Source organism: Perca flavescens, chromosome 9 (genome assembly GCF_004354835.1).
Source record: "Perca flavescens isolate YP-PL-M2 chromosome 9, PFLA_1.0, whole genome shotgun sequence".
NCBI lineage: Eukaryota > Metazoa > Chordata > Actinopteri > Perciformes > Percidae > Perca > Perca flavescens.
The window spans coordinates 10366063-10386913 of NC_041339.1; the positions used below are offsets into that span (position 1 = coordinate 10366063).

Consider the following 20851-nt stretch of genomic DNA (forward strand, 5'->3'; position numbering starts at 1 on the left):
ACAGTCTATGGTCCTGGCAAAATAGGTCTGCAACATCGGTGAAATACACTCTGGCTCATGGGGAAAAAACACCAAGTGCAAACTTTTTTGTCCACCAGCCAAATGACTAGTGCTATGCTATAATGTTCAAATGTTGCCAGCCACTCAATAGATTACCATTGTTTTTTGGCTGGTGAGTGAAGCAGATATACTAGCCGCTCGAATATTTTACCAGCATTTGGCTGGTGGATGGTAATAATTTTGTACCCCTGGGTAATATAGGCAACTGCCAGTAAGGCTGAGCAATTTTATCGATTCTGCGATATAAATCGATATTTTTTCCCCCAAGAAAGTATCGATTTTTATGCCGCGAGTATCAATACATAAGTCCCATTCAAATCCCCCGTGTTTACCCCCGTTCACGTTGCAGGAAGAGCGATTTGGTCAGCCAGCCGCTAGTGTCGCTGTAGTGCAGCCAACGCCAAAGCTTTTAGTCTGGCCCCCAGAATAATCATGAATTCACAAGAGGAAAAAATGCGTTCTGTTATTTATCATTTCAAGCATATAGAGCAAAAACCCAGCCCCCTGTATTTACATCTCTATTCACATGCCGGGATTCTACAGCCTACACCGATGACCGAGCTCCACACACACGGCTGAGCCGAGATGTGTGTGCGTTAAAACACACACAGAGCATGAGCCGAGATGTGTGTGCGTTAAAGGTTAAAACACGCAGCACCTGACTGGGAACGACACAGAGTTACCAACGGCCGCTGGGGCAGATGAACTAACGCTGGTCTCTTTTCTGTAAATAGGCTACAATTAAACCTTTGTGAGTAGAAAGTCAATACTTATCAATGCACTCACCTGTGTAGACCGGCATAAACATTTAGAAAGCGATATTTCAATTTGCTCAGTCCACCGCGCTGTTTTCGCAAACACAGCTCTACTCTGCAAATAGCAAATTTTTTACAAACAAGCTAAAACAAAAGCTGTCGGTTTGTAGTCTAACTGTTTATCTTAGGTTGCCGGGAATCTGGACATTTTGACAAATTCTTGTAAACCTCACTGCTGGCTGAACAAACCAAACTCTCCGCTAGAGCGGACAATCTGGAGCTACTTAATATGCACGTGAATGACGCGATCGTTATGTTCAGTGATGATGATGATGATGATGGTTGTATTATTTTGCAACATCGTTTCATTGCAAATGAGGCATACATGACGAGTGCATAGCCTGCTTATCAGTCCATTCATCATTAAAGCTGGGCTTTTGGCTTTTCCACGTCAACTTTTCGCTTCAGCCTCTTTGACAGTGACATGTTTACCTGACAACAGCCTTTCTTTCTGCAAGCATTTTCCACCAATCAAGATGCTGCATACTACAATAATGTTTCCATAATCACAGACTTTAACCATCACTCCTCAGTGAACTGCCTCCTAGTCTGAGATATTTTTCTAGTTAAAGAGCCAGTTATCATTATGGAGTTTCCATGTTTTTTAGGAGTTTGCTCACACTAATACATGTTAAAAAATAGTAGCATTAATTCAGTAAGAAAGTGAAAATTTCGAACAAGAATAGGCGTATTAGGTATAAATTCATTTTATTTTCTTTATTTGAAAGTCCGGCCGCCAGAGTGCTTACAAAAATTCTGAAAAAAATGTAGTTGATGATCCCTGCTGTAGACTCTCTGTCCAATCAGAGACATATATTGTGTAATTGATGTTTTCAGTTCAATTAATTAAATCCAAGTAAATGGAAAACTCACAAGATGTCACCAAAATCACTCTGTTCCCTTTAAATCTTTCAGAAAATGATGTACAGGAGGGTAAAAAAACCTTAGCTAACAGTTCAGTTTGTACAATAGCACATTCCTATCACCACATTTACCACAATCTTTTTCTCCACCTCTTTTGTTTTTCTCTCTTTCTCCGCCATGTCTTTGGCCCTCTGTAGACTTAATACTCACAGAGAAATTAGGCTACTCATCATTATACAGAGTAAGATGCATGCAATGATTGGTTTCCTCCCTGGTGGCATTGTAATTGCTGAACTGAAAAAAGTTAAATAAATCTTTTAATAAAAATGATAAAACACTAAAATGTTGCAATACTGTATGGTTTCATGATTCCAAAATAGACTATTTTGTAGCATTGCTGACTTCCTGTTGGGTTCAAATCAAAGGTAAATCCTGTTTGTTTTTTCTCAGGTGACAGATTCATTTTTGAATTAGTTTTTTGCTGAGTGCAGGAGTCCACTTCCCGTTGTACACTGATTTCAGCACAATACTTGAAGGAGGACTGTCTTTAGTGGAGCACTTTGACCCTTCCTGACAGTGTGATCAGCATATGACTACAGGGCATTGTGTCATTAGATAATTTGAAAGTTCAGAAGAGTTTCCTGACGTGTTACTGACATTTCTCTTAATAAATAGATACTGGATTTCCTCATGGGGTATGTAAGCAGCTGAAAGCCAATGATTTTGGATTATTTGGAATAGCAAGTAGGAATGTATAGAAGATTCCCTGCATTCAGTTTTTAAACTGATAGTTGTGCATCAGGTACTCATCCTCTTTGTAGTCTCTTTTTGATGACCGTAGATAGGCCACGGCTGAGCACTGATCCAAGTACTTGTAGCTTTATATTATTAATACTACATTAATACTGTGTTGTCTGATTCATGTTAGTATGCCTTGTAAAGGGGGTGGAATGTTTACTATGCTATTTGCTAAAAATAAAGACAAAGTTTTATTACTGATGTTATTACTGTATTAAGAGGTATTCTCCATCCTCGGCAGGTGGCGACAGACAAAGTTGCTGGTAAGCTGAGTTCTACTCTCTCATGGGTGAAGAACTCTGTGTCCCACACGGTCAGTCAGATGGCTAGCCAGGTGGCCACGCCCACGTCCCTGCCGACCACTGCCACCTCCTCTTCTACAGCTTTGTCTTCGCCAGCCCTCTCGCCATCCTCACCGGCGCTGCTCAGTCCTGATGATGTGGAGCTGCTTGCCAAGCTCGAGGAGCAGAACAGGTAAGCAGTCAGTCTCTAAAGCTTCTCCTGGCCATCAAAATAACAATTTTGACTTGTTGTGTGGAAAGGGGGTAGACCTTCGACCTGTTCAATACCTGTGCACAGTAGTTATACAATAATGGAGAACACAGTATGGCTGATTGGCAGACAAAAAGCTGGATTTTGGACCGTTTAAAACATTAAGTAAAGAAATAGAATAGTATTGAATATTTCCCCTTATTGCTTATACGAGATATATTGAGGAATCAATCAACCAAATTTTATTTGTCACATAAAATCGTACGAGGTACAATTCCAGTAAAATGTTAACCTGTCAGCTCCTTTTAACTTGTATGTACTTGCATAATTCATCATGAAGCAGAATGTGGCCGTCAAATCACTACACAGAAAAAGGAGTCACCTGGCTGAATGACACCATCTAGGGCTTGGCGATATGGACCAAAAATCATATCTGTATTTTTCGGCTGAATGGCGATAAATGATATATATCTCAGTATTTTTCACAAAGTGGGCTAAATGTTCAGTTGTAAGTCAAAGCCACATGTGAGATGTAACAAACACTTTTATTAAAACACACTGTGATCAAAAGAAAATGCAAAGTCAGTCTTTCTTTCCCTCCTTTTGAAAATGTACAGCTGCAACACATTATTATCTAAAATAAATAGCCTACCCTATGTTAAATAATAAAGCCCTATCTATGAGAAAGCTCTTTTAGTTGTTTTCGAGAGAGAGAGAGAGAGAGAGAGAGAGAGAGAGAGAGAGAGAGAGAGAGAGAGAGAGAGAGAGAGAGAGAGAGAGAGAGAGAGAGAGAGAGAGAGAGAGAGAGAGAGAGAGACTTAAGTTAATGACACAAAAACTTTCTTAGTCCATAAAGCTGATTGTTACAATACAAATCTCTAGTTTATCAGTGAAGTGTCTGAACTACACTGCAGACTGAATTCTCTACTCGCAGAGGATGGCTGACTCATTACAAACGGGTCCAGCGCGGGTTGAATGTGCATCGGCAGGCCATCATGGTTACAAACGTCTTGTGTATGTTACGTCTGAATCATCACTGTGCTGAATTTTTATAAACTATGATTATCTGGCCATGGGCGCAATCTCACGCTATTACTCATAGAACTGAAGTTAGTTACATCCAGTTAGTACTGTTCTTCTGTGTTTTTCGCCGTGACCGACACAACAGGAAGTTACCAGCGAGAACACTGGTACAAATACAGGTTTTCCTCTCATGCTTAACAAAATACACAGCTGTGCTAATAACAACTAAACTGTAGACAAATGTCAGCAGTGTGGACCGGCGCTGTGTCTCTCCGTGTTGCAGGGGAGCCGTGTGTGAGAGGGGGTGGGGCTGCGCGGAGAGTGAGAGGAAAAATCCAAACACAGGCACGGCTTTACAGAAGAAATGGGTCATGTAACGCACCATTACACCATATTGATATAAACGGTATTGTCTAATCCCATATCGTGTTTGAAAATATATCATTATAAGGTAAAATATCGATACATTGCCCAGCCCTAGCACCAGCATATTTGAGGCTGCCCCTGGTTAGAAGACCCATTGAACAGTGTGAATTTGCCTTTTATTAAGTTAACATATTGACAACAAACAACAACGCTTATCTCTTCAAATTTGGCACAAATGTCCACTTGGACTCAAGGATGAACTGATTAGATTTTGGGATCAAAGGTCAAAGTCACTGTGACCTTACTTCTGTCCCATTCTCGTGAATGCGATATCTCAGGAACGCCTTGAGGGAATATCTTTTAAGTTGGGCACAAATGTGCACCTGGACTCAAGGGTAAACTGATTACATTTTGGTGGTCAAAGGTGAAGGTCACTGTTACAAAGCTAAGCTAACCTGGGCTCATATAATAAAGACACACAGCTACTAAAGGCTAACCTAGCTCCTAACATGAATGGTATTGTCTCCTCTCCCTGCGTGTTGCGTTTAAAGTGAGAATGAGACTAAGCCGGCCTGGATTAGTTTATACTTTCCTACTAAGAAGGGTTAAAATGACTCACCCAGCCGCCGTGTTGTTTCGCATTCCGCATTTCTGAAGCCGGGCCTCCTAGCGTCAGTCATCGGGAGGTACAGCCTGCTCGTGTGCTCGGAGTAGCTCCAGTGTCTCGCGTTGACATCTCCGCCAACCTGCCCCCGGTGTGTTGTTTAAGTTTTAAAAGTTGTATTTACAAAAGTTTTGTTGTGGTAAACAAGAAGCAAGAATAGTCTTTCAGAGTCTTTGTCTTCAATAGTGTTGTCCGTGTGGAAACGTGTGTTTGCAGCCGTCAGGCTTCAGTGTGCTGCTTCCGTGATTGTCTCCCTCTGGAAACAATCTGAATCTCACACCTGCAATGGCTGGGTTAACTCAGATTCACACAAACACGTGCCCTCCTGTGTAATATGTCATATCAGTTCTGACCCCAGTTCCGACATAACTTCCTGAGAGACCTAGACTGATGTCACAACAGTCACTGTGACCTCACAAAACACATTTTTGGTCATAACTAAAAAAAATCCTACACTAATTATGACATATCGCATAAATGTCTAATAGGATACAATGATGAAGTGATTGCATTCTATATTCAAAAGGTAAAAAGTCAACTTCACTGTGACATCCTAATGTTCTCCCATAACAGAAACAAAGCGAGATTGTGACCATATTTCCTATTTGGTCAGATACTGAATTGGTGACACTAATCTTGGGTGCCCACTAGGTCTGGGGGTAAACTATTATTTATTAAACGATTAATCGGGCGATTATTTTATCGATTAGTCGACTAATTGGACGATTAATATAACGATTATTTTTCTGTTGCTCGATTAATAAAAACGAAAATGTATCTCAGATAAATACCAAAAATATCTTAATAATATACTTTATTAAACAGTTTTGCACAGCACAAAATATTCTGCTTTACACAAAATAAAATAATTTTACTGTTATACAAAATGAAAGGCCAGCCTGTTTACTCTTTTACAGTACCAACTCTACGAAATTCTCTTGTTCAAAAAATTCAAAAGTTGGAGTACAAAAAAAACACTGTACATATAGACATTCTTGAGAGTGTTTAACACAATATAAAATTCCTGTTTTCAGTTTTACAGTCCCAACATAAATCTCTCCTGTACAAAGCTACTGCAGTCTGCTTGCTACCGTTAGCAAGATCTAGCAGCTGTGCACTTTGGTGGTGCTAGGCTAACCAATGCATCTTAGCTCTCTGTGCAGTTTGTTCGTGCTAGGTTAGTAGCTAACGTTCACGTTAGCTAACGTTAGCTACTGTAGATAGCTGTGTTCTGCAGCCGTAAGCTAGCTACCATTCAAGCCAACATTAGATGTTAACTAACGTTAGCTAAACACAGCTGTCTAGGCGCCAGTAGCTAGCTAATGTTAACGTTAGCTACTAACCTAGCACGAACAAACTGCACGGAGAGCTAAGATAGTTAACTAGCACCACCGAAGTGTGCAGAGCTCAAGCTACACAACACACTACGCAAACATGAAATTAATTTAGCCAACGTTAGTACTACTTGTTATTGTCTCCTTCACGAGTGACAATGGGGTGCCTCTGTTTCAGATGCTCCCACATTGCTGTTGTGCTGGTGTGGTATGCCAACTCCATTTGGCAAAGAGCGCAAATAACGACACCTTTACGTTGTGAAGTATTCCCATATCTTCGATGATTTAGGGCGAGCTGTTTTTTTTAGGACTTTTTCTTTTATTGGGGCTTTTTGCAGGGATTTTTGCAGGGCTTTGTCGGGAATTCTGTGAGGAGGTTTCTGTTTTGTCCTCCGTTCTGCAATGTTTTGGTCTCCCACGTGTGTGTGTGGTGAGCTGTGGCAAAAAAAACACTGTACATATAGACATTCTTGAGAGTGTTTAACACAATATAAAATTCCTGTTTTCAGTTTTACAGTCCCAACATAAATCTCTCCTGTACAAAGCTACTGCAGTCTGCTTGCTACCGTTAGCAAGATCTAGCAGCTGTGCACTTTGGTGGTGCTAGGCTAACCAATGCATCTTAGCTCTCTGTGCAGTTTGTTCGTGCTAGGTTAGTAGCTAACGTTCACGTTAGCTAACGTTAGCTACTGTAGATAGCTGTGTTCTGCAGCCGTAAGCTAGCTACCATTCAAGCCAACATTAGATGTTAACTAACGTTAGCTAAACACAGCTGTCTAGGCGCCAGTAGCTAGCTAATGTTAACGTTAGCTACTAACCTAGCACGAACAAACTGCACGGAGAGCTAAGATAGTTAACTAGCACCACCGAAGTGTGCAGAGCTCAAGCTACACAACACACTACGCAAACATGAAATTAATTTAGCCAACGTTAGTACTACTTGTTATTGTCTCCTTCACGAGTGACAATGGGGTGCCTCTGTTTCAGATGCTCCCACATTGCTGTTGTGCTGGTGTGGTATGCCAACTCCATTTGGCAAAGAGCGCAAATAACGACACCTTTACGTTGTGAAGTATTCCCATATCTTCGATGATTTAGGGCGAGCTGTTTTTTTTAGGACTTTTTCTTTTATTGGGGCTTTTTGCAGGGATTTTTGCAGGGCTTTGTCGGGAATTCTGTGAGGAGGTTTCTGTTTTGTCCTCCGTTCTGCAATGTTTTGGTCTCCCACGTGTGTGTGTGGTGAGCTGTGGCAAAGCGTTGACGCAAAAAATATGATGTTGACGTAATTTTGATGTTGACGCGTCGCTACAGGCGTAGTGCCCACCTTGAAACTGGTGATTGTATGGATCTTCTGTGCTGCCGTGTTGAAGATGTGTGTGTGAAGCATCCATGTTTAGCCAAAAAATACAGTTAATACCTTTTTTTATTAAATTCCTCCAAAGTCTACTACACAAATCATATGAGCCTGGACAGACATGGATATAACCTGCAACTGGTAGGAGGCATACAACTGCAAGGCAGTAATTTTAGTATAACTTGTATATAAAGTTATATAAACATTGGCTTCAAATATTTGAATAATTCGATTACAAAAAATGCTCGAAGCAAAATTCTTGGCCTCGAAGCTTCGTTAAATCAATGTAATTAAGGTTGTACGGCTCACTGTGTTTCCGCACGGAGGCTTATTACTAGCGCGCAAGAGTTTGCGCTTCTGCCGACACAACACAAGCACAGACAGTATATAAACAAGACTGACGGCCCAGATTACAAATGAAGGAAGACGAAAATAGCGAGGGTCTAAGAGGAGAGACAGGCGAGAGAAAACGACAAAGTTTGGGATCATTTTAAGCTGCAAACATGCTGTTACATCACCTCTGTAACAAACATGCAGTGTACACATCCATTCCACGGAGCCAACCCGACACAAGGTAGCTAACGTCTGCTGCTCTCGTCCACCGCGCTGTTCACACAACTAGCCTACAGCATGCTACTCTGCTAATAGCCATGTTTTACCAACAAGCTATAACGAAAGCTGTCGCTTTGTAGTCTGTTTATTAGTTTGCTACTAATCTTTGGAAACTTAGCTGCTGCTGGAGACATACCGGCTCCTCCCCCCAGCATGGCTACTTAATATGCACGTGAATGATGTCCTCATACATTCTTTATTCTTTCTCCTTACCATAGATACATCTATGCTCCTAGTGTATTAGGCTTCTGAAAATGTGTCCCCCAGAACAATGTAGTTGAATAGCCCTGCTGTAAGCTTCATACAGTCACATTTACCAGTCAGTGAACAGCGCTTTTGCATATCCAGTGCATAGAGACAGAGGCAAGAAGGGGAATGGGGTGAAAAATATTAACATTTGGGCCACCAAAAATGTACTATTGTAATGTTTTTTTTTTTTTTTTTTTTTTTAAGGGTCTTGGAATTTGGCAATACATTTTTTTGCTTTTTCTAAAAAATGAAACCTGTCTTTTGTATATATACAAGCTACAGGTTTCCTTTTTTTTTAGTAAACCGCAATAATAAATATTTACTATTGCTGCTTACTAAGTATTTCTTACTAAGTGTTTCTTATCCGATTACTCGTTTAATTGATGGAATAATCGGTAGAATATTCGATTACTAAAATAATCGATAGCTGCAGCCCTAGTTTTGACCCTTTTTGACCGGACCCCTGGTAACCTGCAGTGTTGGGAAAATTCACTTTCTACATTCAGTTCACACATTTTAAAATAAACTAGTTCAGTTCATAGTTCATACTTAAAAATTTTGAACTAAGTTCACGGTTCCAAAAATGAACTAGTTCATAGTTCTTTTTTCCATAATGTTGCTTCAGTTCAATGTGTCGTTTCAGGTTTGCTGTGGATGTGACTGAAGTGTGGATTTTCTTTTTGAAAGCTGGCGGGCAAAGTTTGCACAGAAATGTAAGATTTTTCCCATCCTCACCGACCTTGTCATAAAACTCGTTTAAATGATCATACGACGCCTCCTTGCTGCTTCGTTGCCTACATGCTGCTTTTTGTTTTGATGACGCATGCGGCGGTGCGACACTGGTGGCTGGTGTTGCCAGTTTGGGTGTTTTTTCCGCTACATATTAAGGCCTGTTTACGGTGTGTTTTAGCCGGGTTTTCGCCTGGAAGGCTCTATAGAAATCTGGCACCCTATTGAACGAAGTTAAGCTGAGAGAGCGTGCCATTCACAGACACCAGAATGAACAAGTTCACAGTAACGTTCATCAGGCATACAGTACGTTTTAGTTCACGTTCGCCCAAAATATGAACGAGTTCATGAACTATCGTTCAGTGAACGGGTTCAGGCACAACACTGGTAACCTGGATGCAGTTCTAGGGGGAAGAAGCTCAGTGTGTAGACTGTACCTGTGCAGGTAGCTCTTTTGTAATGGAAATGCAAATCCCTGCGATGCTGGGCTGACACATCGAGGCAAACCAAGCCAGCACATGTGTATGGAAAACCCTATTATAGGGGTTAGAACTGGCAGGAACCTCCTATTGATTCTTAAAGGTCCCATGACATGGTGCTCTTTGGATGCTTTTATATAGACCTTAGTGGTCCCCTAATACTGTATCTGAAGTCTCTTTCCCAAAATTCAGCCTTTGTGCAGAATTACAGCCACTAGAGCCAGTCCCACAATGAGCTTTCCCTAGGATGTGCCATTTCTGTGTCTGTAGCTATTGAGGAGGAAAGGGGTAAGGGGGGGGGCAAGGTGGAGGATGTGGGTGTGGCCTTGACCAACTGCCAATTTGCTCATTTTGAAAGCCATGATGTCTCTCTCTCATGGGTGGGCCAAATTCTCTGGGTGGGCAAAGCAGAGAAAGGGGAGGTCCATCTGAGCTTTCATTTTCTCAAAGGCAGAGCAGGATGTTGAATGAAAACGGTTCTTATTTATTTTCTTTAAAATGTAAGTATTAAAGTAAAAACAATTCAGAGACCTACACAATACTAATTGAACTAGTGTAGGAACATTGAACTCTGAGTAAACATTCAGTTGTACACCTCTGCTGTAATGTAAATTGTGCAGCATACAAGCAAGATGAAATTATAACAATAAACAAAGGGCTCTGTTCTGTAACATATTGCACACAACCATGTCCTTATTGGAAGCAGTCCTGGAGCTGGGATAGGGCAGTGTCAGGCCAGGTGTTGATAGTCCTTTTGACCGGGATTTATGCTGGGATCAGGAGTAGTTGGATGTGATCTGACTGGCCCAGGTGAGGGAGAGGCATAGTTCTGTATGCTTTCTTGATGTTAGAGTATGCTACATGGTCTAGTGTGTACAGACTTTAAGGACGCCTTGTAAAAGTCCCCTGCTACAATATGTATTCCCTCTGGGTGAACGCGCTGCAATTTGTTCACTATGGTTAGCAGTGAGCCAAACTTGTGCTACCGTTAGCATCGGGGGCTATGTAGACGGCAGTGTGCCGTTTTCATGGTAAATAAAAAGGCCTGTATATTACCGACAGGGCTTCAAGGTCAGGTGAGCAGTACTGGGCAACGATCCTGCTGTTGGTGCTCCATTCATTATGCACAAAAATGCACAGTCCTCCTCCTCTGGTCTTGCTGGAGTTCTTGTAGTTCCTGCCGGTAGCTAGCTTGGCCTGCTAGCTGCCGACAACAATCCACGGAGCGATCACGCTATGTCCTCGGCATGTTATGAGCCACCTGGAAGGCTCTCGTAACGGCTATGTTCTATTATAGTCCTATTGATTGATCAGTGTGGCTGTACTTGTATAAATATACACCGACAGGAGAGCTAGTAGCCGCTGCACAATCGCGCGCCGCCATCTTTGTTGACATTAGTGAATGTGTAGCGTTCCAATGCGCGTTTTGAAGTGTTTTTTTCTAAGTCATTTAAATACTCGATAATATCAATTTGCACATCGTTAACGCAACAATGACAATATTATCGTAGGCGATATTTATCGCGCACCCCTACATTACGATTTTGAGCAATTATCACAATTGCTCAAAATCGTAGTCCATTTGATTTCTGGTTACTTTTGATATATTGTTGGACTATACAGAGTGGTGAATTGATATCCATATGTGGAACTCTAAAATTGTTAAAAAGTTAAGCGCTTTGCCTGCTTCCTTTCTTCTATCTCTGACTCTGCATTTTGGTTAGATTCATGTAATACATGTATATGTGTCTTGGCCACCCATGACCGAGGTTACCAGCTGTTCTAGATTTATTCCAGGCCCCTGTTCCAAGACGAGGGTTTACTGTGTTTTCTGAAGTGTGCCAAGTAGAACCAAGAACAGGTCCGACTTTTAGGGTTATCATAGCATTCTTAGTTGAAGAGCTTTTCATTTTTGCAGATGTTAGCAACTCTGTACTATGTAGGCAATATAGTGTGTTGTCCCTGGGTTGCTCATTGCTCACAGATTAAAGTGCTGTTAGAGGGTGACGTGACACCCTTCTATTGCCAACTTGTGAATTCTTCCTCTATTGTGACCCATGACTGCTACACTCTGTTCAGCATGGAAACCAAGAGTTCAGTACAGAGTTTGGGATTGTGTGACAGTGAAGAAGACAGCCAAAGCTTTGTTGAATGCAGAGATTGGTGACTCATCGGTACGCCCACAACAGCTATTGCTCCAGAATGCCAAGCGACACTTATGATGCTTGGCCTCATTAGAGGAGATCAAAACAAAACAGGGAAATGTTTCATTTTCTCCCTAATTTCCTTTTAATAAGCTGTTAGCAGGCTTCCATATGGTAAACAGAAGTCAGTGTTGAGGGGCTTCTAGTTCATCTGCCCTTTGACCCCTGCCTCCACCCTAAACACACAGCTGGGACCTTTGACAAGCCATTTCACGTTTCTCTGCTGCCATGCTTTGCTTCTGACTGACAATGCAATCTATTCTTTCTAAACCACCCTGTAGCAACCTACTGATATCTACCAAACACATCTTTTTATAATTTTGTTTACAAGACACGTACAACAACAACAACAACAACAAAAACAACAACAGGAGGAGGAGGAAGGACTTTGGTATTTATATGTATGTTACAGATACTTTGATGCATCCTGCTCTTGCTTACTAAGTGTTTGTTTGGTGAGGCCTTTGTACCCTACAGAGCAGATAAAAGACGCAAGCATTTGTTCAATAGTGTCACACAGATGAGGAAGTCGCACGCTGACTGCTACTATCTGTAAATCAGACATGCCATTGCTTCAGAATTCCTAGAAACCAGACACATGAGGAGTACATCATGAGTTTATCTTGGTAAGGTTTATAGTATTTTAGGCTTGTTCTGCTTGTTTTTTTTTTCCTTCTCTAATGAACTGAAAATTGTAAGCCATGACATTGTAACAGTCACCCATTCGAAAGAGAATGTACCTATAATTGTTTGGTTATTTGTCCTATCTTAAACATTTAAACGTTCCTTTTCATCACTGCAAATACCACCTTACCATAACTAGTTTTATGTAGTTTTTTTTTTTCCTTCCTATTTTGTATTTGTAAAGCTTGAGACTTGTGTTTGACTACTGGTGAATTATTAGCAGAGGTGTAAGTATGTTCAGGTTCATGCGTAACACAGCCTTTTACTGCAGTGTGTATGACGCTTTGTGACTGACTAACTGAAATGCTTGAAAACTGTGAAATTCCTGCCAAATTTTAGCTAAAAGATGTTCCTTTTTATTCACTTTTTAGCTCTGTGTCATAGTTGAATACAAGTAGAAACTCTGTTGCAGGCTGGTCTTTCTGGCCATCCATTTCACTACCTCCCGCAAGACCCAAAGTTAGCTGTAACCCTAGCCATTCTGGGAGCACCCTCAGTAACGTTACAGGCTCCAGTGGAGAGGCCCAGGACTTTTTCCGAGATCAGGTGTCTGAGACTTTGCGTGTATGTCATGAGCTCCTCTGTGCCGATAAGGGTGGGGAGTCACAGCTTCTTTTCTCTGCACACTGATCCTTGATTGGTTAAGTTTGTCTTTGTCAGTAACTCCAGTGACAAACTGATACAGTACAAGATTATTATTATTATTACTTCAAATTCTGACCATGAATAAAATGAATATGTCATCCAATATTCATTGTTGCTTTTATAACAGACCTGTTATATATTTTTTTACAACCACTTAACGCTCTTGCCAGTAGAATTTAGAGGGGAAATTTCTGTCCAAATGTCTGCTGGTTATAAGTCACTGTGATGCATTGGGTTGTTTTACTGTCACAAAGCTGTATTAAATCAGTGCAATAAAATAAATTCTACATGTTTAGCACTACCCTAGAAATGTGGGTGGCTTTAATTAAAAAACTTGATGTAGTTTGTCTGTTTGCCGCAATCACAGCTTGCAAATTGTCCGGCAGTGATTCCACATTTATCAGAATTTAAGGACTCCTATTACCACCCCTGCACTCTTCCAACACATCCACGTATGTCTAGTGATGTACAGTATGTTTTTGCATTTTCTCTTCACAAAGACATTAAGCGCTGTTAGGGTCTAGAAATTGGTGAGGGAAATCAGTTATAACATGATGTGGATGTGTCTTGTCAAGTCACATTGGTGTAAAATGGCAGGTTTCAGAACGTTGTTAACCGGGGCATTAAAAGTAGTTGCATGTTTCAACTTGTCTCTTCGTTTTTGAACTGACCTTAAGATTGACTTAAGGTGCGGGTATACTCACGCTCAACACCGTGAGCAGGCCGCCGTAGATGGCGTGCGCCCTACGAGCACGCATGGAGACCTTTATGCTCAACGCATTGTTTGTTGCAGTAGTTCTCCGAAACACCAGAGGGCGTACAGACAAAATAATCTGTGAATGAGCAAGAAGTAGTAGAGAAGAAGAAACCGTAAGTTAAGGAAAGCAGGCTGCCTGGCAACAGTAGTAAACACATCCATGTTAAAACCAAGGGAGTAAGCTTCACTTCAGAACTGGAACCTCCTATGGTGCCATTTTGATGCTACCAAACGATCACCCGCCGTTAGCATTCCATTGACTGCCATTCATTTTGACGTCACTTTGACAGAGAATAACTTTACATCTGAAGTGTTTAAAGACTTTTTTTGTCCATTGTTTATTTCTAAAGAAACACGACCATGTATAAAAGGCTCCATTACCTTGTATCTCACTTTTATGGCCTAATGTATATACCTAATGTAATACGGTAATTCCTCTACTATGTGACACAATCGTTATTTTTCCAAAACGTCTGCTACGGAGCCATAACGTGAGGTACAAGGAAATGGAGCCTTTTATACATTGTTGTGTTTCTTTAGAAATAAACAATGGACAAATAAACACTTCAGATGTAAAGTTATTCGCTGTCAAAGTGACGTTAAAATGAATGGCAGTCAGTGGAATGCTAACAGGAGGTGACTGTTTGTAGCATCAAAATGCCGCTATAGGAGGTTTGAGTTCTGAAGCAAAGCTTACCCCCTTGGCAGTAACGCTCAGCGCTTTTAGATTAGATTAAACGATCTTTCATGTTTTTCCACACTCGAGAAATTTTTTTCTTCTTTTCCCAGTGTGGTGTCTCTCTCTAAACGCATATTTAAGGCTGTTTGACTCCCTGTGGTCTGTACATAAAGAATAACCCAGATGTTTGTACAGACAAACCTGTTCATCCCAGCCGACCGTGTTGAACTGAAAGCGCAGCGGGTGTGTAGTTACAAAAATTCAGAGGTGCACGACCACGCGCCGCGACAGCTTGCAGTGCCTTCGCGCTGGAAATGACAGCCGTGGTGACGTTATTTTATGGCTCAAGCCCCTGGCGCCAGGAACACCGCGGCTACCATAAACCTAGCTTTACTGGTCTTCAGAATGTGTGGTCTACCTCTTATTGCAATGGTTGACTTAGACTTATACATGACATTTCAAAGCACCAATAGGGACAATAATACAGCAACATATTATCTTAGGATCTTGTAGTTTATAAAAGACTAAATCAATTAAAGCTGAATTGAATTGAAGCTAAAGTGTTACTCAAGCAAAAGCTAGAAACAACTTTCAGGATAATTTCATTACATTATTGTTTGCCATGGCAGGCGTGCCTACATGTACCGGGATGCATTGCATGTGAGCCGTAAGTTTGATAAGGTAGCTTAGCTTTTTTAAGTACACTCACAAAATGTCAAGAAAAAAAATATTTTTACACCTAAACAGAATAATACAACCGTACCTTCTGAATTCAAGTTTTTCTCTTTTACCAAACCGAGACTATATGAATTACCTTGTTTACTCATCATAAAACACGCTTCAAACTCGACACAAACAAAATAAAACTGGTCTTTCCACTGTGCCAACAATGCCAAACTCTGGTTTGATCAAAATAAGTCACAGGATGTGAATATCACGATTTATGCTGCTTTGTCGAGAAATGCTACCTTATATTTTTATGTATTTCCGTCAGTATTATGACCTCTTTATTTGTTTTGGATTACAAACAGGATTAAGTATTTGGGGAGCATATTTTGATACTCTACTATACTATCTTGAAAATTGGTGAATTGTTCCATTAACTATGTATTTTTGAATAGTCTCCGTTGAGAAGAGACATTAGGTTTAGACAATTAGATTTTGATGAATGATTGAAACAAACACTTTTTAATGGACGATAACAAAAGTTGTCTATACACAGTGTTAAACTACTTCCTCTTTTATCTTCACTACAGGCTGCTAGAGACAGACAGCAAGTCGCTGCGCTCAATGAATGGCTCCAGGCGAAACAGTGGCTCCTCCCTGGTGTCCAGCTCCTCTGCCTCCTCCAACCTCTCCCACCTTGAGGAGGACACATGGATCCTGTGGGGACGAATCGTCAATGAGTGGGAGGAGGTGCGCAAGAAGAAGGAAAAGCAGCTTAAGGTGAGACACAGGACTACCCGTGAAGTGGCAGCCGAGTCTTGTGCAGACCTACTTAAGGGCTTACTGAAACATGACTGCATTAAGAGATTACTGAGACACATTTGACCCATCTGCTGAAAACAAGGTTAACCCCCTGTAGCCGACAATGTCGTCTACGACTCAAAATATACCTTTTGATGTCCTATTCAATATCTTCAGAATGCAATGTATAGACTTATTCTTTTTATTCAGAGGCACTAAGAGCTGCGGCGTTTCAACGAGGTCCGTGCAATCGTATTCCTTCCAGAAGCTTTGTAATCTAGCCGGGAACTGCTGTGTCTTTTCAGAGAATTTGTACAATAAATCTATAATAATTCTCCATATTAGCGATTTTTTTGCTGTTCGCCCAGCAATTTAGACTCCCGGAATGCAGTGGGGTGAGTGTGACCAATCAGATGCTGTCTTCCTGACTATGTCAGAGATCAATCCCCAAATGCACAGCACAGTGATAGTCTATGTGGATTTATATCCTGTCAGATCTATACAATACTTATGCTACTTACAGTAGCACCTGAAATGTGTCAGTTCTCTAAGACATACACTAAAAGTGGAACGAACAACCCAAAATAATGAAAACCTATAGCGTAAATGTAAAAAATAAATAATAAATGTATAGATTTTCATTAATGCATTTGGATAGTATTGTAAGGCGTGCGCCCAGGGTGCATTGATCTTTATTTTTATTATCCATTTTCATTCATGTTTCTTTTTTTTTTTTTTTTTCATTTTTTATCTTATTTTTACACTTTTTTTATCCGGCTATTGACAAGGAAAGTGATTCCAAGAGAGACAGCTCGCTCAGCCAATAAATAACCCTAACTGATTCAAGCAGGAGGGCCTATAGGCAGATAGCCCTGGAAGTGTAAATGACCTTTGGATGTGGCTCTCTCATAGCGGACAGGAAATGCATTGGAGATGGCCCAAAAAAAAATCTAAATATTTTTTTATTTGTGTTAGTTACAGTGTTTCTGCGAAGATTTGATTGTGAGATTGACAGTCGAGTCAGGCTCCTTCAGTCGAAGCATTGAATATTTGACTATTCGGGGTCACCCCTAACCTGACTCCGCCAGATGGATTGCTTCGCATTTGCTCGGCATATCCATCTGGGAACTTTCCGTTGGAGAACTTTTGGGAAGGGGCGGAAATACTGGTTAGCTGATTGGATGAACCATCTGTCTATCACCTATGTTGGTGATAGACGGGCCAAATCAACCAATCAGATCCACAAGCCCGCCCCTGCTGCTGCAGGCAAAGCATAGCTCGTTAGCTCAGCATGCAAGCAACGTGTTGGTAAAGGATATTTGCCGTTTGTGTAACTAGAATTTAGGAATAAAAGACACCATTTCAGGTTCCCGGACCATATTCCAAAAGAAGGATCCAAGAGAAAAAAAGCATTAGCGAGCGGCTAACAGAATTAGGGCTATACCGCTGTCTGAAAATACTGGTTAGCTGATTGGATAAACCATCTGCCTATCACCACCTAACCCACCTCAAAACCAACGCTGATTGGCCCGGTCGTTTGGCTAACTGCTCCAAATTTTCTCTACCTCAAGATGCCAGACTGATCTGCGAGTGGAGAACTGGAGCTAGCGAGATCAGGACGGTCTCACAAGGCTAGGTCACCCCTACATAATAGTAATCCAGACAGCCTATGGTTGAAGGCCTAGAAACCATCAAAACAAACATTCTGGATGGTTATTGACTGAAATTATTATTGCAGAGAGAAAGTTGTTGCAGGTCAGAGTTTACCCAAGACAAAATAAAAAAAAAATATATATATATATTACAATCTTTTTTGTAGTTGTTCTGATGTATGTGATCTGGTGCTTTTGCCAAAAATACTGAAAATGGTTATATCATATTGTATATTTGTTTTATTTGCACACCCATGTTTTTCTTATCTTGTTTTTTCTTATATTTTTTTCTTTCTTCTATATATTTTGGAGAGCCATCTAGTGGTAATACTTTGCATTTGTTACCTGTGAGTTTACTGGCTTTTTGCTCAGGTTTTTGCAATTATCAGATGTTTGCAATCATCTTTTATCTACAAAAGGGGTAACTGTATACTGAGAGCCTGAAGAATCCTGGCAAGCATTATTATACTATTATTATACAAGGAAACCAGGCGATCCAAAGATTGGGAAAAAATTGTTTATACCCCAGAGGGTTACGGGCAACCATAGAGCTTGTCCCAAAGGAGCTTCAATGATACGGTTTTGGGTGCTAGCTTTAAACTTTATAAGAAAGTAAAAATCTAGGCTACAAGTCACTCTTGTGATACATAGTTTCACAGGCATTTGTATCAAGCTCTGGCCTGAATGCTACAATGACCGTATCTGCTTGAATGTGTACTTGGTCCTAAAATAATTTCTACGGCTATCTTTGGTCTAGTTGACACTGTAGTGTTGTCCTTGAACTTGTTGTTTTAGTTCTTTACATGCAAAGCTAATTTTAGGTTGCTTGTTTCTATGATTACTCTATAAGGTCTTGTGATAACCCTATTCGCACATTAAAAGTGAAAAAATGGAAAACCCTGGTAAGTACTTTTGTTGTATAACATTTTGATAATGGGCAGAAGTCATTGTAGTGACTCATCAAGGAGCCTGTAGTTTCCATATGTGCAACTGTAAAAGTTTGACGGTGGGATTGATCATGGTGACCAGGTAATTAGGTAATTCCTGGGTGATTATTACACTAGTGCTGTGTTCACAACGCCCACATTTCGCTGGAATTGTGCGATGTGATTACATACAAAGTTGACGCAAATAGAATAAAATAGAATTTGTGGAAGGCAAATCTAACTGTGGGCCATTCCCATGCATGTGCATGAAGCAAAGCATATTTATGCAACCCCTAACTGTGTGATCATCACTCGGGGTGTTAATTTAGATTTTTATTTCTGACCGATAATTGACCCTTGTTAACCGAGCATTAACCGATAACAGACAAGCAGGCAACGGAGTCCCAGTTCACCCATCCGGTCTGTCTTGCATACATTGCTTGGACAGCAGCAGGACTGGTCTAAAGTCAATGGCGCTACTCTAAAGTCAGTGGTGCTTTATTCAGATGCTATTTCAGGGGCGCATGCTTGGCCATAATGTAGTGTATGGACAACGCGCATACACTTTGCTTCTCTCAGCTACACGGACGCAGCAGTTCCCATTTTTGCAAACCATACATAATTACAAGGAAAAATATTACTGAAAATGCGCTTCAGGTGTTTCAGGTGTTTGCTTCAGGAGGTACTTTACAGTACAGTCCTCAAAAAGTCGCAGCATTCTTTGTGGCTTGTTGTGTTTTACACAACATTTCCATGAATCATGGATGCGTTGATATAAATGAGGAAATATTAGAGGACTTAAGGAGACGTGATGTTGAACTACGCCGGGATTGGACACTTGAGGGTCCGGGAGTGGCAATGCGCGATGCGCTCCTGGTGGAGCAGGTGGACGGAGATGGAGTGGGGGGAGGAGGAAGGGGCACAACAGGAGCAGGTGGTGCGTTTGGAGGCCCACGCTTCATGGCTGCAGCAATCCTCTCCAGACTTGAGGAGATGCGCCCGAGAGGCCGCAGCACCATCGCCAACCGGTCAAGACGGGTGTTTATTACTTTGCCGCATGCTGAACAGCTCCCGCTGGCGTGCGCCAGGCAAATCCGCCGTCATAATAGCAATCCGCCATGGAACAAGCGTGCCTGCTCTTAAATGGAATGTGAGATGACGCTCTGATTGGTTTATTGCACGTTATGCCCAAACCATACCCAGCTACTTCAGACCAAACCATTTTAGATTTGCGTTGAGCGAAAGGCTCCTTTATTCCGCCGGTATAATAGCAACAGCGCCAGAGATCCGCCCACAAGTGTAGACATGGAGTTGCATTAAACTGTTGATGAAGCCACACGTGCAAACGTAATGGAACATCTTCTGCATGGGCAGGGTTTCTGTTTTTCTTGTCACTGTTTGTGTAAATGGGGAAGTGTTGCAAAGGACCTGTGGACATCGATGGGTGTAATTTAACAGAAGTAGTAATGACTGGTTGGTTGTAAATAGGCTAGGCTGTTAATCATCAAAATGTGTTTTCTTCCCGTTGGTTTACAAAGAAACCCAGTTTCTGTTGCACAAAGGAAGGAACCTTGACTTTTCTGTCCTTGTCAGCAAAACCTCTGATGTGTTCATATTTTCAATACTTTATATTTCATCGAGACCCACTACTGCTGAAGCAAAATATTTAGTTTGGTGGAAATCTGGTTCAATGTAAATGTGATGTTCAAAATATTTCCTGCTCATCATAAGTTCTGAAAAGCATGAAACATTGAAATCATTGATGCTTTTCATAATATCTAGCATTAATAGCAATACATAGTAGTGTGCCTCAGAAAGCAGCTTTTGTTCAGACACAGTCAAGATATGAGACAGTGCCTTGTACTAGTACAAAGATTGCTTTGTCGTCTGACCTCTGAGAAAGGAGAGAGATCCCCTGCTAAAAGCCTGTGTGGGATGACCTATGCTCCAGATGCAGCCTGGACTTACCAGATACACACACACACACACACACACACA

General features: G+C 41.1%; 1 protein-coding gene across 3 annotated transcripts in view; it reads left to right on the plus strand.

The window, feature by feature from the left end:
* Nucleotides 1–20851, plus strand: part of evi5b (ecotropic viral integration site 5b) — a 49174-nt gene that overhangs the window by 5133 nt on the left and 23190 nt on the right. For 2 of the 3 annotated variants that reach the window (XM_028586726.1, XM_028586729.1), the window contains exons 2-3: nt 2779–3011; nt 16065–16254. In XM_028586726.1, coding sequence (XP_028442527.1) covers nt 2860–3011; nt 16065–16254 — 342 coding nt within the window. In that variant the 5' untranslated portion in view covers nt 2779–2859. Of the gene's footprint in view, nt 1–2778; nt 3012–8111; nt 8345–16064; nt 16255–20851 lie in introns of those variants that run through there. The other variant, XM_028586727.1, reaches the window with a different exon arrangement.